Source organism: Aedes aegypti, chromosome 2, assembly GCF_002204515.2.
Source record: "Aedes aegypti strain LVP_AGWG chromosome 2, AaegL5.0 Primary Assembly, whole genome shotgun sequence".
NCBI lineage: Eukaryota > Metazoa > Arthropoda > Insecta > Diptera > Culicidae > Aedes > Aedes aegypti.
The window spans coordinates 10,608,319-10,627,668 of NC_035108.1; the positions used below are offsets into that span (position 1 = coordinate 10,608,319).

Below are 19,350 nucleotides of genomic sequence, written 5' to 3' on the forward strand. Positions count from 1 at the left end.
TCGGGACACAAATAAAAAAAATGGATTAGAGATTGAGGTTGAATGAATCATTGCGTCTAAGTGGCATTTACTCACAGCAGATTAGTTGCGGCATGTTGCTGCTGGTTAGAGTCGTTCACAGAGACAAACTGCCGGCCGTTGGCATTATTTACGCTTGACTGTGATCGCTGCTCGTCGGCACTTCCGTTCGTTGCCGTCGAACCACCGGTGAGTGGTATATTATGCGAAGTATTTTTATGCTCTGCTTGATCGAATTTTGTCATCACTTGTTGCGTGCCTGATTCTGATGAAGCTATTTTAGTCGCGCCATGCGCCGATTGATATTTCGGTAACGGCTTGTGAAGTGCACCGAAACCGCCGCCGGCATGTTGCAATGCCGAAGATCGTTCCTGTTGGGCGTGTGACGGTGCCTGCTGTAGAGGTGTGAATGTTGTGCGTGATGCTGCTGCCGCTGATGCACTTTTTGAGCGGCGTTTGTCCGTGATATAGACGTTGTTATTATTTGTGGTGTGAATGTTATTATTGTTGTTGGAATGTTGTTTGTCGTAGTCAGTAATTGTTTTCGGCTGGAGACCAGCTGATGCCGGTCTGACCACGTTGGTTGAGCGGAAACCGAATCGATTGTTACGATACGGTGCACCGTGAGAGTCTTTCTTGGGCGGCTGAAGGCGTGGTGTCGATCGACCTGTCGCTTTATTTGTGCCATCATCTGCCTGGTCTGCCGAACCTGAAAGCGTAAAAAACAAAATGAGACGAAAATACCTAAGCATTTACGCAAATTTAAATTTGCGTACTTCTTCCTATAAATATCGATGGACTGAGAGAACAACCAAACACGGCAACTAAAAAGGCATTTGACCTCATAGCTGTAGGAAAACAAAATTCTACTCTTGTTACGAAGAGTAGAAATTATTTACAATTGCTTTGAGGCAGATTGCGCCAACAATAGCGCCCTATTAGATCACTAACACACAATTCACTTACCCATATTGCCGTTCTTATCGCTAAAAATGCCATCGACTCCAGGATTGGAGATCACTGTTGCGTTGTCTCTTTCCGTCGCTTTCTCCTTCTCCAGCCCACCGTACAGATGGTTCCCATTGGAAGCTGTGGTCGTCTGTGTTGGTTTCTTGAGTGTACCGGTTCCTGAACCTGGTCCCGTACCATCGCCGATAGCCAAGGGCAGTTTGCTACCCGTGGTCGACTGATGTACTTTGTGCTTTTTGAATCCAAAGGACATGGCCGTGCCCTTGGTCTCAAGGCCGGCCGCCTTTTTGGATGATTTCTTACTTTCCGATTGACCCTGTCGAGAGAAGGAGCGAGAGAAAAGCGACTTCGTCAGTATCGTTCACTATGGTACACTGAGAGCTCAGATGGGTGTGAAGTGCTGCTGTGCTGTGAGCTCGTTAACGACAATTTTACACGACCCATTAGTCACACGCGGACCGTGTTTTGATGAATGCGAAAAAATACTGGACTTTTAAAATAGAACACTTTCTGACTACCGACCGAGTGGTTGCTACTCACACATTGGCCCTCGAGCATGATGACGGTTTAGTGTGGTGAGATGGGACGGAACAAAACATTAAACAGAATGCAAGAGAGATGTCGTGTCCAAAACCAATTTACCATTCGTCTGGAAGGAAAAGTAACACAGTAATATTTGCAGGTAAATTTTGTGGGGAGGAGTTGGTGGGCTCCTCTCGTCGTGAAACCGCTGGCTCAAACTTAATGAACTTTCACCTTTTTGTGAAATAATGTCAGTTGAGTACTAGGATTTATAATCGATACGATAAAAATAGTCAAAACCGAGCAAAAATGAGGGGTTTTGAATTCAAACTATCTTACTGTACTGTTGGTAGGATAGCTAACGAATGAGTGGTCGCACATATATTCAAGGTCACTGCGGAAGAACAATGAGTGTCTGAATTGGAACGAAACAGATGCATTTATTTGAAGATATATTGTTATATTGAGTTGTATGTGTAATACCAACGGGTATAACATTTTTGAGCGCTCAAACACTCTGAGATTTTGAAATGTGATCTAGTAATCCAAATAATAACTGAAAAATAAGTCACAAAAGCATATTCCCAACTGATATTGAAAGTACTTAACTTTAGAATAAACTAGATTAAATATAAAATGCATGGTTTTATCTCCAAAACTACTTGTTTTGAATTTCTACTAGCCTTTGTGCAAACTTGAATACCGTTTCGATTCGTATTACGGACACTTAAGGCCTCATTGAAGTACAACTCATCAAAATGCATATAAACAAAACATTTTGTAGGATACCTCCACGTTATCAAGCCTTCAAAATACTTAACTTTCGAATAATTAGTGAAGGGTTCGATTCCACAACATAAATAATTTTAAATAAATTGAAATGTGTGGACTTTCCATAATTGTTATTCCGGACGCTTAATTACTTTTCTCATATTCTGGCCACTTTGATTCAAATTCCGGACACTTTGTTTCCTATTCCGGACAGCTATAAAGTCACAAATAGTAGAGTCAAATCATCAATTAAAATCGTCAAATCATTAAAGAGCCATCATGGCAGTTGAGCATTCTAAATTTTCATAGATATTTATGAAAAATGCTCATTAAAACGAGCCTCGAAAGGGTAAACAATTGAACGGCAAAAATTGAAACATTTCGTGTGAAATGTTTCCCATACAAAGTAGTGTGTCCGGAATTTTAAGCTGTCCGTAATATGAATCAAAACGGCAGAATCAAACATGTTCCGATGTCATCCGGATAGGCATCTTATTTTTACATATTATTTATGGTGTACGAAATCTATTCTTCTTTTATATATCCTCCAAACTGTCGACATCGGAAGAAACCATCGAATCCTTGCGCTCGAGCACTTCGAGTGGATCATCGCATTCTGAGGATTCGTAACGATTATCGTTGATGTTGATGTCATCGCTCAGTTGCCTGGGAAGTTCGGATGATCGGACAAGTCCACTCAGAGGGACCGGCTGCTGCTGTTGACCGATGGTGTTGAATGCACTAGGAAGCTTGGGAAGTGCAAGGGGTACGATTGGTTCAGCGGTGAGCGTTTCAAGATCTCGAACTTCGAACTTGTGGCGACCGTTCAGAACCATTTCCAGATTGCGGTAGCGTTGGCGAGGCATTCGGTTGTTGGACGTGGTGTCCGAATCAGTATTTGAAGGATGGAAGTCGAGATCATACGAACGTTCGGAGGATAATTCCCGCTGATATTGGTTGAGCGATCCCTTGCGACTTACATTGGCGGCTTGTTTGGCCCCTTTGGGGTCCATGACATAGCGAGGAGCTGCTGAGGGAAGGCTGATCGGTACCGGATATTGTGGCTTTGGAAGGCTGGAGCTGTGGCTTTGGAAGGCTGGAGCTGTTGCCATGCCATGGTGTACGAAATCTATTCTTCTTTTATATAGTGATTGAATCGAATAAGGTTCATGAAGATAAACGAGCATGAAGTTTGTATGAGATCAGCAACAAAAAATCTAAAAATTCCATGATAAATTTTACGCTCAACAAATTAATCGAATTAATCGAACCTTACCAAAGCTGCATTTCAACCCTGATCAGTTCAGTCATCGTTTTCACCATCTTGTTGATCCTCTCTATGTAATCCATTCCCCCATATTCCCATTCATGTAAAACAAACCACATAGCTAACCTCGAGTCGCCGCGAGTATTTCGGCTACCACAACTAACAAGCACCCTTTCCTACCTGAACCTCACACACACACACTACTTCACGCAACCCTACCGACAAACTTGAGCTCTCCATCATCACACCACCCGGACCACCGATTGCAGCATCCAGTACATAAGACAGTGGAAATTTCCCACCGAAGCCATTTCACTGTGCATGCAATGAGTCCTTCTACCTGCAGCCTACTTAAGGAGCTTGCGTGCACAGATTCATTCATTCAGTATTCAGTATTTAGCCGTTGTATGGCACGCGCAATAAACCGTCGTAGTTCGAAAACCGATACCCAAAAGCGTTTCTCTCACCGAAGCAGCCCAGCTGGTAGTCCTTTTCAGGACTGTTGTTAAGAAATCATATTCACAGTCTGAGCTATCGACACCCCAGGCATTCCTTCAGGAGAAGGAACTGGCCGATCATCCTTGGCATTCCGAAGAGGAATTGGCCGCCGAAGCAGGGATCCTTCAACCGAAAGGATTGCCCTCGTCATCTACTGTCCGTGATCGGACAGTCGGTTATGTTGTTCATCACTTCATTTAAGTTGAAAATTTGGGTCGATTTTTAGACGAGTCCAGATACACCGGATTAGAAGCTTTTTCATTCTTTTGGCTCTAAGTATTCCTATCTCTTCAAAAAAGTGTTCTTATGAGCTCTATTCCACAATATCACTGCCTGCCAAAGCACAAATTTGTATGGGAAGCATGGCAGTAACGATACGCTATGCCTTGGATGTTGAGAAAAAAATCCATTCGACCCTTGAATGGACGGATGTCTGGATTGTCTATCCTAAACATTGCTCATCAGACTAAATAGAGACCAAGGCGGAGATATTGCCAGATTTTCTGATAAAACCCATAGAAGAACGGCAAAATATAAGTAGATTTTTTTCGACATAATTTGTAAAAAAGCTTTTGTCTGAATTTGTAGAGAGTTTTATGAAAAAAATTGTTATTATCTTGGAGAATGTAATTGAATCATATTAATATTCACTAAAGGGATTTGTAGAGCATCCACGCACAGTATTTCTGGACAAATATCTAGCCGAATTCTTGTGGTGTTTGAAAAAAAGAGGAATAATCTGAAAGTCAAATTCTTGCATTAAGGATTTCTGGTGGAATTTGTAGTTGCATCAGAGAATCAAATATCATAGGCAAGTTCTGAGAGTCATTGATGGTGAAATGCCTGATGGATTTTATAGGAAAATCCGGTGAATTGTTTGCTAGATTTTATGCTAAGAGGGCAACCTTTTTCAACTAGTTTTTCGAATTTCGCCAGAAAAGCCGACACAAATTCCGCTTGAAATCTTCAAAGAATATATGCTGACAAATATTCGTAGTTTTTCTATGCAGATATCTGTCCTAATGTAGAGTTGTGTTTGATCCTTCGACCTTGACGCTTGCTCCGGCGGGGGCCGACGATGAGGGCAGGATCAAACATGTCGCGCGTCGGTCGAGTGAAAGTGAAAAAGTGCCGCGTTTGATTAGTTCTTTTTAATCTTTCGACGTTGACCTTGCTCCTGGGCAATGCGTCAAGAAAGCCTGAGCAGTCGTCAGTTGATTTCCCTCTCGGGTCGTGCGCCTATTTTCTCTGAGTGCTTTTATATAGCCGAGTAAACGAATGAAGCTGAAAGTGGATTATTGCTGCTCAAGGATGACGGATCAATTGGTGAGCTCGTTTCATGCTACTTTTTCTAATCTATAAAATATGTAGACTGCACCTTTAATCGTTACAATGGTGAGACGTAAATATGATTTTTCAACAAACTTTGAAAGGCTCGTCACTCTTAGTGTCGACATAAACTCTGATTCATTAATTATTTATGTCTAATTTTTTTTTCAAAACTCCTTTTTCTTTGTAATTAAAAAAAACTTTGAATGGTTCGACACTACAAGTGTAGATTTGCGAAAGGTTCACTTTATTCAACAAACTTTGAAAGGTTCGTCACCTCAAGTGTTGGCATAATTTTTCTCTTCATAGATATTGTTCATCTATCTATATAAATAAAAATGGAATGTTGTTTGTATGTCACGAAATGGCTAGAGAACGGGCCATCATATTTTGAGCTTTTCCATTTAGATATGATCCTGAAGTGTTCCGACGTGTTTGTGTGCATAAAAAGCTCAGGATGTTCACCCGGAAAGTTAGAAAAACCAGGAGTGAACGGAACTGCCAGTTTTGTATGGGACGTTCTATGACGTTTTTCAGCAGCCTACTTGATGGCAAGACGAAGTTTGCCGGGTCCACTTATATTTACATATAAGCATGTTTAAATCTCACAAATAATTATTTATCATGGTCTAATCGCTTATCAAAGTGAATCCTGTGATCCAACGATCCTCCCCATTAACAAACATCCCTTCCAGTAACCTTTGTGGAAATGCAGAGGCAAACACGGTCTACAAATATCAAAGGTTACACACTAACATTCCTTCTCCCAATCCCACCTGACTATAAGGACGTGGCCGGCGCCGTTTTTGACCATGTATAAATAGAGGCACTTAATTATGCACACTGAAGAAAATTATGGCCAATCCCAGCCGAACTTCTAATTGATTCTTTGTGCATTTTCACTGACTTCGGGCAATCACGGAATAGCAACCATTGATATGTGTAGTCAGTCTAAGCTAAGCTAAAGCTAAGCAGATATCTGTCCATATGCCGTCTTTATTACATAGACAATTCTTTAAATATGTTTTTGCTGATGTCTGTTCATCTGCACATTTTTGCCCGTAAATAAAAAAATAAAACTTTCGTGTAGAAAGATCAAACCATGAAGTGCACAATGAAATCCACTTTCGTAAAATCGAAAAAAGTCAGTCAATAAAAAAAGCATTTTTTTTAATTGAAAAATAGATACTTTCTGCGATGATTGCGTCATATAGTCCAGCATTTTTGTAAGAATCTAACCCTGAACTTTACGAGTATGGAGTTCAAGATGTCATAAAAATCTTACTTGAATGGTTGATGAATTCCCTATTAAGCTCCTGAAAGTCCTTCCAGATTTCTGACAAAATGATATTCTGGGTACTGTAGCAATGCTGCTCAATGTTTTTCGAGAATCTTGTCTAGAATATAATGGAAATTATGCGCAAGATTCTTCGAGAATTTTGCATAGAATTTTATCAGAATCTTGCCTATGATTTGTTTTGTGATACTATTCTGGAAACTGCGTTGTTGCTTTCCAGGATTATAAATAACTCTTGCTCTGCCAAAATCCTACCTGGGATTATATGAATGCTCTGCTCATAGTAGTGGTGAAAAGGTCACTTTTTAGACCACGTGTGCATATGGCATTCCGGAAGAGGTATTCTTTCGGGAATTTCAATAGTTTGATGGTTTTAAAAATTTCATCGTTTTTCTTTTTTCCTGATGGGGTATAAAAGTTTTGTCCCGGAAGCTGCTTGACACCCGCCTTCACATAAGTTTCGTGCAAGAACGTCGGATTCTCTTGCGGCGTGACAAAATTTTTGACACGCTGCTTCTCTTACTTGGACGTCATTTTGAAAAATGGAGGTTAATCCTCATCATAGCAACAAATGTATATACACTCAACTTTCAAATTACACATTTCAAATTTTTTAAATGCCTTTTTAATAAAAACACATCAATTTGAAGTTGGACAATTTTTGCGCGTTCCAGTCTTTACAATCCAGCACCTCAGTATTTAATTATTATTTTTTTTTTAATTTGACACGTGTGTTTTAATTGTTCTTTAAAATGACCGATTGAACATAATATATGCTTAGTTCAAGTTGATAAATAATCAATGGGGTTTTGAATTTTTTGAATTATACAGGTCCTTAAACTCTATCCGGGCTGTACGTTGGACAGCCATGCTTTAAATCTATTTTAACTTGATCAGACATTTATGCTTTACGTGAAATTTGTGAAAGATATAAACCAGAAGGAGATTATTTTACTTAAATTGGGATCGCCCAAGACGGTTTAGTCATACATATTTTTATATGTTTTATTCAACGAAACACCATAATAACTGCCCAAATTACAATAATAATTAATAAATAATAAATAATTGATTACAAAAATAAAACTAGTTCTAAACTAATAAAAGAGTTGCAAGAAATTTACCTTTATATCGGTATTAGAGACCATAAATTCAGTATGGAACGATATTCTTAAAATTTACGAATACTCTTCATTTGGGTAATAAAAAAAACAATGATGGGATTTTTTTTGAAATTCCTGGTGGAATTCACAGCATAAAATCTTAAGAGGATCCTGATGGGATGGGATTTCCTAAAGATTTTTGAAGGACCTTCGAGCGAAATATTGCAGAACGAATTTCTGCGAAATATAAAGAAATTTCAATATGAGCTTTGAAAGGAGTTGTGGATAAATAAATTTTCATCAGTTATCTATATAAAATTTTTGCATCATGAGAACATTCTCGATGACTTCAAGTAATTATTGGAATAAGCCGAATATCTATAAAGGATTAGGTTTGAAATTAGTCTAGGTTCCTGGAGGGAAATTTCAAAGAACGACGAAAGTAATCTATCGGAATATATCTGAGTAATCTATCAAGCAGGGTTATCTGCCAAAGTTGATGAGATTGATCTACTAAGCTTTAATTAGTCGAAGATGACACGATGAACCTATCGAATATTTTTCAACAAACCTTTCAAAAAGTTTGAAAAAAGTTCACCAAAGATACTTGAATCAATCAAATATTTTGTAACCGTATCTGATCTGGTAGCTCCGAGATGAATTCGTCAATACTTTACCATAACAAAAATCTGAATTGAATGTGATAAAAATCTCTGAATACACTATGAGTTGACCATGGAAGTATACAAGATTTTCTAAATTATTAACCATAAATCGGATACAGATTTTGAAGAAACTAAACGAATTGTTACTGAAAACTATTTCGAAAACTATGAATGACAAGCAAAATACTTGATATTATGATTTTAAAGTATGTTGATTGTCATAAACTCTTGCACCATTCTTAAACAACTATTATTTATTTTTTACATATGATGATTTCACCAAGAATCAATCTCTTTGACTGATGAATCACTTTAGCATAATCAATGGGGCCTTCCTTAGTCGAGTGGTTAGAGCCCGCGGCTACAAAACAAAGCCATGCTGGAGGTGTCTGGGTTCGATTCCCGGTCGGTCCAGGATCTTTTCGTAATGGAAATTTCTTTGACTTCCCTGGGCATAGAGAGTATCATCGTACCTGCCACACGATATACGAATGCAAAAATGGCAACTTATGCAAAGAAAGCTCTCAGTTCATAACTGTGGAAGTGCTCATTGAACACTCAGCTGAGTAGCCGGCTCTGTCCCAGTGGGGACGTAAATGCCAAGAAGAAGAAGAAGAAGGAATTCTATTTGTGATTAAAATGAGATTGACTCATAACAGTTTGCGATCCATTATTGCTCGTTTGAAAATTCTTATTCTTATCATATGGAGTTGAATCGCAGAAAACGATCGATAAACCCATACAAAATGAATATACCCTGAACGAAAAGACATACGCTGAAATAGTTGGCATCAAAATACTCAGCATATGCTCCTTGGGGTTGTTCTTCAACAATGTAATCTCGTTTGACAGTGTTGGAATCTGTTTCAACTGGAATAATCAATTTCAGTGTGAAATGTGTCCAAGCTCCTCTAATTATTCCAGTGGTTTACATCGTCTTCGAACGACCCCTCCTGTGTAGCATGCATGGCTCCATAATGTAGATACAGAGCTCATTTTGGCTACCGCACAAGAATCGAAACGACTATTTATGTAGGTAGAACGGCGACCAACAGTCTAGAAGGGGATTTGTTTGCGGTTTAGCTTTTCGCCATGAAAAAAAAAAACGATTTTGCTTGCCTTTGGTAAAGTAGGTATGTATCGAATGACTCGAACAGACATGGACGAACGTGTGTTTACCTTTCCCCTGTTACTCGTTCAATGAACGAGTTGAGTAAGGTCGAGCGTAAAACATGGCCCATTTGTAGGCGTCAGCCAGACGAGGTAATGCTAGTAATTACAGGTGTAGCATATACTCACGGAATGGTTGTTCATTGAAAGGCTTAAAATAAATTGAAACTACGTACCGAACATCTAGTTTTAAACGACAGGCAGAGAAGAGAGTTGAATTAAGCAGATCATCCTCATCCATTCCGAAGATTCCCACGGGCTGTTCCTATTTGACCTTTGAATGCTTGGCAGATATACCTCAAATGAACATCGGCTAGTGTCTTTGCCTATTTTATGATCTGCGAAAGCAAGCCTGGTCTGTCTATGTCAAATACAACGAAACGGAGACGCCGTCATGCAATCATGTTTCACCTGGGCTCTTGTTTTCCTCGCGATAGAAGTTCACACGAACATGAACCGTCCACGGTTGAACTTGGCACCGAACGACACACGAGAAATGGAGTTCAAAAGTTGAATCACGTTTCTTTTTTCTTATTAAATTGTTGCTGGTCCAAAGTGGATTTTGACATGCATTTAGCCTGTTAGTGGTGGCTTTGGTTCGGATCGAAGCCATAGGAAAAATGATTTGAATTCGGCGTTTATGTTTTGAAATCCTGTTCGTCTGCTACACGCCACAAGTCATGTTGCCTGCCACCCATGGATATGCGAACATTCGGAGAAGCGTGAGCCGACAAAGTTTAAAGTTTATGAGGTTAGTCCAAGTGATGCAGAACAGCAAACTATCACCGACAGTGTAGTTAACATCTCTTCGGTTGGTTGGTTAGTGGAGATATAGAACTCCATGTTGGGGCCTTCCTTAGCCTAGTGCTAACGTCCGCCGATAAAAAGCAAAGCCATGTTGAAGGTATCTGAGTTCAATTGCCAGTCGATGTTTGCTAAATTAAAATTTCCTTGACTACGAATTTGTAAATGACAAATTTGGCAAAGAATGCTCTCAGTTGATGAATGTGAATGCGCTCATAAGAACGCTAAGCTGAGAAGCAGGCTATTTCTCAGTGGGGACGTAATGCAAAGAAGAAAAAGAATCTCCATGTCTCAAACACGTGCGTCCCCGCTGATTCGTTGCATTCTCGTGAATGTATTGAACGTCTTGCGTTGGTGTCCCAAATAGATGAGTGCTCCAAAAAAGATTTACGAGAAAATACAGCATGGCATGGAGCAAGGTGAAAACGATTTAGAGTTCGTGATTCTGCAAATCATGGCTCAATTAGGAAACTGAACTATCGAAATTGGAAAGGGCTGCACTGAGAGGAGCATTTACGAATGCAATCGTGGATTTGGTTTGGATTATTACAGGGTAAAAGCACTGCATTTCGTTCATTCGTTCAGTTTGTATTTGACGTTCTTAAGATGAAAATTTTAATTTGGACACGCATCAACATCGTAGTTTCCTATAAGCCATATATTCAGAACACGACAAACATGTTTGCTAACAAAAGAATATTTTACAAACATGCTTTTATAAAGGAAAGTCTTAATACATATATTCAACCAGTGTTTGGTATTTTTTTTCAACAGTTGCAGTTTTTCTGGAATTTATTTAAATAATTCCGTCTGGGTCTTGTGCCTAGTGTGTTCTTGTGCCTATTTTTTTAACAATTGAACGCTTGAATTCACATTGGCTGGGTTGGTAGCAGGTCTCTTTTAAGATATTTTGTCACAATTTTAATGTAAGTTTTTAGTATTTTAAACTGTATCTAAGACTACTTTTTCCCTTCTGCTTCTTCTTGCAGTGAATCCCGATGTAAATTCTTGAAGAGCCATAGATTCATACTTAGCTTTTCCAAGATTTCTTCAGGAATTACTTCACAGGTTACTCAATAATAAGTTTCAGGAATTTTCCAGAGGTTCAAAAATACCTTTAGAGATTCCTTTACAGATCCTTGAGGAAATTCCTACAATAATTTTCCCAGAAATTTGCTTTGTAATTCAAACATTAATTACTTAAAGGATACTTAGAAATCTCTCCAGGTAATCCTTTATCAACTTACTAATTACTTAATTTGTCCAAAACTCGAATAATTTATGATCTTCTCCTAAAAGCCTTTGGTATCCATGCGTGTAGCTTCATGTGGCAAACGAATTGAATTTTACAATGCTACGATGAAAATAAGATACTCCTCTATCTACCAGTGGTGATAATATTTATCTTGGTTTATGTATTTGCTAAAACACTACGAGCTACACACTGTTTTGTTAGAGATTTTACCAATAACACTCCAACCGACCTCTACAGTTATTTTTCTAGGATATCTGAAATGTTCGTACAAAAAAATATTCCTGGAAACTAGGTACGTACAAATTCTAGGATTGAAGAAATTTGTTTAGGAATTATTCGAGAAAAACCTCCAATAGTTTCAAGAGGATTTCCTACTGCGAGTTTTTCAGTAATTATTCAAATTAGTTTCAAATATTCCTTGGATTCTCTCAGGAATGGCCCAGGCTCCCTGAATTTCTGCTTTACATGAAGTTTCTCAAGGAGTTTACTCCAGTATCTTCCAAAGATTTCTCAAGTAAACTAACCCTTGGTTTCTAGAGTTCATTTGGGGTTTCACTATAGAAATGCTACATCAATTGTTTCTATTATTACTCTGATTATTCATACAAAAATATCTTCAAGGATTCTCCCCAACATTTTTCAGAATTTCCTTTATAAAAACCAGTAGGATAACATCCATGATTTTTTTTGATAATGTTTCCACTATTTTTTTTGAAATGTTAGGAGTGAATCGTTTAATATCTCCTCGAAGTTCAAGTGTATTTTAATAGGAGTTTCATTATTCGTTACTTTTAGATTTCCTTAAGAAAAACCTTCCGGATAACATACCGAACCTACAATAATTTCTTGAAAATTTCTTTGGCAACTCCTTGAGAAATTGTTAGAGAAATTCCAGTAACAGTTTCTGATTCTTTATGGATATTTTCAAATGTTTCTGGAAAAACTCCCTAAGATATACGGGTAGAAATAAGAAACTAAGAACAAGATTATTACTCATGATATCATTACTCCACTGTGTTTTCAGTTTATGAAAATAGACCATGATTTGAACATATGATAACATAAGTCAAATTGCCGTAACTCAATACACGCATCATGTTATTGCTGTTGATTGCCTTGGAATCATCAATCAAATGCATAAAACTAAGACTCACGTATCCGTTTATGAATGAATAAATAAAAGCGAGATTTGAATTAAGTACCTTCCAATTGAAAGTCACGTACTCAATTATATTTACATATAAGCATGTTTATATCTCACAAATAATTATTTATCATGGTCTAATCGCTTATCAAAGTGAATCCTGTGACCCAACGATCCTCCCCATTAACAAACAACCCTCCCAGTAACCTTTGTGGAGATGCAGAGGCAAACACGGTCTCCAAATAGCAAAGGTTACACATTAACATTCCTTCCCCCAATCCCACCTGACTGAATTATGCACACTGAGGAAGATTATGGCCAATCCCAGCCGATCTTCTAGTTGATTCTTTGTGCATTTTCACTGACTTCGATCAATCACGGAATAGCAACCATTGATATGTGTAGTCAGTCTAAGCTAAGCTAAGGTCAGTTTTACATAGAAATATTCACAGTTTCTGAAGGTGTTAGAAATACTGTTGGAAATGTTGGTACTAAATAATTCGCTTGTGTTAAGACTGCGTGTAAACTTTGTTTGTGAAAAATGTTGTGTAAGCTTCAGCGTGAACTGCTGAACTCATTTTTGAAATCATATAGCCTAACAAGAATAGTGTTTTGCTCGTAAAACCGTTTATTGTTGAATCACGTGCTTATTCTAAGGGAAATTAAATACATTTAGGCGTATTATGCAGATTTACAAAGTTTATTTTGCAATAAAATGATGATATACACGAGTTGTAAGAATTTTGACATCATTTTCAGATTCAGGAGACCTAAACTTAGTAGATAGGGGAATTTCACATTAATGAATGTTTGCCCTTTACTAGCATATACCAAATTTGCTGGTATGCCTGAAACATACTTTTGGGAACTTGTAATCAGAAGACACAGAGTGTGTTTGTTTGACAAATTGAGACATGAATTTGCGAAAAAGTACGCGTTCTAGTGAGACTCGAACTAACGACTCCGTGTACGCTAGACTGGCGCTTCAACCAACCAAGCTACAGAACACCTTATGAGTCTGCGGAATAGAAAGCCAAAGTGGATCCGAGTCTCTCTTTTCGCAAATCCATGTCTCTTTCGGACATAGATGCCAAACCCCCAACATTAATCATTAATGTATCCCGAGTTGCGTACTCCTGGCGCAGTTGGTCGTAGAGCGTGCGACCATACTGAGAGCTCAACGCATACTGAATTTCGTGCCTGCAAGTATTCGGTTTATAGGTATGCGGCTGTAGAGCGTAAGAACTCAGTATCCATAAACAATTAGCTCTCACTTGTAATCGGGAGATACAAACGCGAGCGTGTTGGGGGTTTGGCATCTAAGTCCGAAAGAGACATGGATTTGCGATTGCAGAATCATAAGGTGTTCTGTAGCTTAGTTGGCTAAAGCGCCGGTCTAGCGTACACGAGTTTCACTAGCACGCGTATTTTTTCGCAAATTCATGTCTCAAATTGTCAAACAAACTGATTCTTCTGATTATAAGTTCCCAAAAGTAGGGAAATTTTACATTCTAAAATATGCTTTATTGTATAGTGATCAATTTCGCCCCAATGTGTCATTTTCATTTTTTGATATAAAAATATTTTTTTTTGCAATGTTAAATGCTTGGCCTAATTCGCTACTCACCACATAGTAACGCACATGCGCTACTGTCGATGCACGAAAAATCACTAAAAGGTAACGCAAAAAATATTTGTACGGCGAAATGCATCTAACGAATTATTTCTCAAAATTGTGAACTATTTTTGAAAAAAAAATTTGGTATTTGTGCGTAATGGTGATGGCTATCACGCCTACCTTTTTTTTATTACAGCTGTCACTCACAAGAAATTTGAAGTTAGATGCCTTTCCCCATAGAAAATGAAATGAGTAAACTTCTGCTGATCAACTGTGGATAAGTGCAGAACAGGTAATCCATTTCTCACCGTAATAGGCTGTTTTTTATCACGTCAATCTGTCATGAAATGGTCTACTTTCCTGCATTGAAGTATGCAGTGCGGGAATATTCATTACGCAACTGAAACCAGTGCAGTAATTATTCATTACGCTATGCTTTCTCATTACCCAACTGTTTTGAGTTGTGTAATGAATTATAACACAACAATTTTTTAAAAATTGTGAAATAATTGTGAATGTATTCCGATATGATTTCTGATACCCTCAGGTGGTCTTCTGCGAAATTGCAAAAAATGTTGTACGCAACTCGTTGCAGAACTCGATTTTTACAACACTCGTCGTAATTTACGATTCGTGTTGTAAAAATCATCATTCTGAAACTTATTCCGTAAACTACTATTATGAAATGTTAAATTTTATTTAATAAAAAGTTGTGAAATAGTGATCAATTTGCCCCCGGATGACGATAAATTGTAAAACTTTAAGGCGAAGTAGGCCGTCATTGAAATTTGTACGCGTCGTTGATGATTGTTGCTAATTCATCTCACGATTTCGAATCAAAGAAAATCAGTTGGTTTTCCACTAACTCAGCTTAGCTTAGACTGACTACACATATCAATAATTGCTATTCCGTGATTGACCGAAGTCAGTGAAAATGCTCAAAGAATCAACCAGAATTTCGGCTGGGATTGGTCATAATCTTCTTCAGTGTGCATAATTCAATGCCTTTATTTATTCAGGGTCAATAACGGCGTCAGACACGTCCTTGCAGTCACGTGGGATTATGGGGAACATATTATGATAAAAAATATGATTTACAGGGGTCATTCACATGCAACGGCATATATCTCAAAAAGTATTAGAGATAGAAAAATCGTGTCTTCGACAAAGTTGTTTCAAATAGCCAATTCTACAACTTTTTCGAAGACACCATATGACTACTTAAATGTTACGAAAAAATAGTTTTTCTATCTCACTGCTAGATGGATTGATCACAAAACTTTTTGCATCAAAAGATGCGCTTTGATATACCAAGAAACTTCTCCGAACAATCTATATCGCTAAAATCAACGGTTTGGGCGCTATTCAAAAAGTGCATGAAATCGACAAAATCCAACACAGTGCAGTAAAAGATCCAGGTGAATCCGTTGTCTTGTTCTCAAGCCATTTCGTGACATACAAACACCATTTCATCTTTATTTATAAATAGATAGATTTGGCTGGCTGTATCACGGTGTCAAATTTTGGTTATTGTCGAAGTTGCATATACCTCAGATATTTTTCGACGAGGATAAGTATCTGAACAACTCTTACACCCTGAAAGTTTCAAAATATTCCGTCGGAGAAAATTCTCGCGTTTAGTATCATAAGGGCGCAACAGCAGTGATCGATTAATTTTCAATCTTTCCAATTTCAAATCTCTTGTGATTTCCAATCTTTTCTAATCAATTTCTTCCTTTTTTCCATTGTCTTGATATTCCAATTTATTTATTTTCACTCCATAGAATATCTGATGCCTTCAATTTACAAATCTTCGATTTACAATCACTTCAATTTACAAATGCTTAATCTTCTAATCTCTCCATTTCCCATTCCCATAGACTTGAAAATTCCTAGTTTTCAATGTACAACTTGTAACTTCCGATTTTCAACGTCCAATTTCTATGCTACATGGACTCTTGGATAGTTGTTTTCACAGACACTCACTTTTTTTTAAACAACACAGGATAAACCTGTTTCGCTATTCAGAAAGCTTCCACTCTTGAATAGTAATAAATATGTAAAAGGACTCCATTCCACTAGGAATCCTATACCACCAAGGCAATCGTTTTAGCTCAGTGAATATAATTCTCCTCTAAGCGGAAGTAAGAAGTAATGGTGAAAAAAGTATCGTCCGTGGGAAATGAAACCGCATTGCCCAGGTCTCGTGTACTCGTGTGGAAGAGTAAAGTAGCAAAATGAATTTATTTATAACCCAGTACTGCTAGAGGAGATTCTTCACCGGTTGGCTCCAGGAGATCGATAAAGTTATGAAACCGTTTTGATGCTTCGTCATCATCCATTCGGTCTGGCAAACGAAATCGCCTGCGTAGGGAAGTCAAAACAAATATAACGTGTTGGCTCAACACTTTCGGCTTTTGCCTCCAAATAGTGACTGGGAAATGATTTCTGTTACCACTTTCATGGTAGGATAGTTTCCTATTCAGTGTGTTATTCCGCTGAGCTGATGTGAAGGGCGTATACTTTTGCGACCGCATTCACCTATTAATCACTCCGTCATCGATTTTTGTTTCTTTTTCAAGGCCTATGCGAAAATCACTGTTACTGCAATCCCACCGCTGTTTGTGTCGTAATCGATGGGATTTAACATGAGTCTCAATTCACAAAATAACTACAATTAGTGCTTAGCTGCCGCATAGCAGTCATCACCGCTTAAGGCGTCACCTGATTTCCCATCTGAGCGAGTCTCAATATACAAAGTTGCATCATGTTCCTAAGTAGGGGAACCGGGGGCAGAATGGACACCTCCTGTATCTTTGCATATGGAAATATTTCTACACTCTAGATGCAAACTTTATTCTAGTTACCAGACGAAAGAATAAATTATACATTGAAATTTCATTAAAATTCTAATTAAAATTAAACACGATTATAATCGGCTCGAAAAATACAACCATAACTATAATTATATATTGCTGTGAAGATGAAGAAACAAATCTTCAAGTACAAAACTAATCGAAAATATTCAGAATTCAAACAGTATCGACTCTGCGAAAATTGAATAAATTCTTGTTTTTCAAGAGTTATTATATTTCTTTTCGAAATGTTCACCAATTCGGAGTTATTCCGGTGGGACACTGGGTCAAACCGGGTAAAATGACCTTAACTTCCATATCAATAAAACTTTCACGTAACTAATTAGTGTAAATCTGACTCTAAATTAAGCTTCGACTACTTGTCAGTAAAACATGGCAAAAACTCCTTAGGGTACCATACTGCTCCGTCTCCCTCTATAGTACAACGACACTGCTCACATCGGAAGTCAGTGGTGCAAACAAAATTGCACTCTCCTAACTTGCATCGGAACGGTATAATTTTCCAGTATGATGAGTTTCTCATATTGCGTTTTACATAATCTCCGTTCATCATGCTCATCGACTTGTCATAAATCACCGTGGAAAATGAGTCGAAAATGTGATGAACGTGTTTTACCCCGGGGGAGCTATTTTCTTGACAATTCCAACGGTATGCGGTATTGCATTGGGAAAGATTATCACACAAATTTATACAATTTTTAGGTCGCCTCAGTTACTTCTTTACTTATCTATAATCAACGGATTGATATAATATATCTTAAAGGGGGCAATTTGGCATCAAATGTTTGTGCCAGAAACGTCGAAAATCTCAACGCAACTGACAATTTGACGAAAACAATGCTTGTTTTTAATTCCCATACGCTTCAGCATGAGAGAGCAGAAAACATCGGAAATACATATTTCTGAAAGCGTAAATCATCATGACAAAATTGCATCGACCGTTTAGGGGAAAAAATGACAGCAACCTTTGCTGCCCTATACCTTTCCACCTGGTTTCATCCAATGGAGTGGACTCTGCGGATGTTCATTTTGTGCCATTATGGGATCCTCTATTTCTAATAATCACCTCTTTTGCTGAATAGCACAAATTGGTGGCACGAAAGGGCAGTACAGAGCATGAGCTTTCGAAACAAGAGTCGTTTGCCACTCCGGAAACCCGTTGGAACGGGTCTTGTAGTGCATTTACGGTTTCCTCTCGCCGTTCGTTTTCTCAAAGCTCGGGAAATAGCTATAATGCAAGCAATGGCCAAATCGTGTCAGTTTAATTTTTTAAACTGCAAAACACCATTTGCCATAGTTGAGAGCAGCAATTGAAAGCCCAACCACGAAAACACACCTATCTTTCATGGGCAATGTTGATGATACCTTGAGAAGCATCATCGTCATGATCTTGGTCGGTACCGTAATACGGGGTAAAATTGATCACTATAGGGCAAATTTGATCAGTTCGAAAATGAATTATGATCACGTTTTATTGGCATCACTGACTTTCAATATATTTTAGTTTTAAGGTGTCTTATTTTAATGAAGGATACAAACTCTAGTGTAATTAAATTGTATAATACTAAATTAAGTTTTCCTATACTTACGAATTTACTTCTTATGTTAAAAAAAAAATAACAATAAAATTCTTATTTTTCGATCGTATATCATTTATTTTCGAAAAACGTGATAATTCCAAAAGAAATTTCGTATTTATAGGCCCATCAATCAGATTCTCAAAGCTCGTTTTAGCTGTTAAATGGTCAAGTTTATTTGTAGCAATAATTTAAGTAACTTAATTACATTCAGAGGCCCTTAATTTAGTAGATTAGACCAATTTGCATTTTCAAACATGCTATGCAATAAGATGATCAAGATCGCCATTTTTGAATTTCAATTTTTATCAACAGATCATAAATTTTAAAAATGACATAGAGCAACGAAGTTCGGATATTGTCGATACTAGTTTGACAATATCTGATCCTCTAAGGATAATAGAACGAAAAGTTCTAAAATATTGACCAATATGCCACCGGTTTACTGTTCTTGAGCGTATAAGACC

At 37.9% G+C, this 19,350-nt stretch overlaps 1 protein-coding gene across 15 annotated transcripts in view; it reads right to left on the reverse strand.

Annotated features, from left to right (window-relative positions):
- LOC5567847 overlaps positions 1 to 19,350 on the reverse strand; it is a 318,832-nt gene that overhangs the window by 105,312 nt on the left and 194,170 nt on the right. For 13 of the 15 annotated variants that reach the window (XM_021839898.1, XM_021839894.1, XM_021839895.1 and 10 more), the window contains 2 exons: positions 985 to 1,303; positions 76 to 727 (listed from right to left, as the gene is read on the reverse strand). In XM_021839898.1, coding sequence (XP_021695590.1) covers positions 76 to 727; positions 985 to 1,303 — 971 coding nt within the window. The other 2 variants (XM_021839899.1, XM_001657658.2) reach the window with 2 other exon arrangements.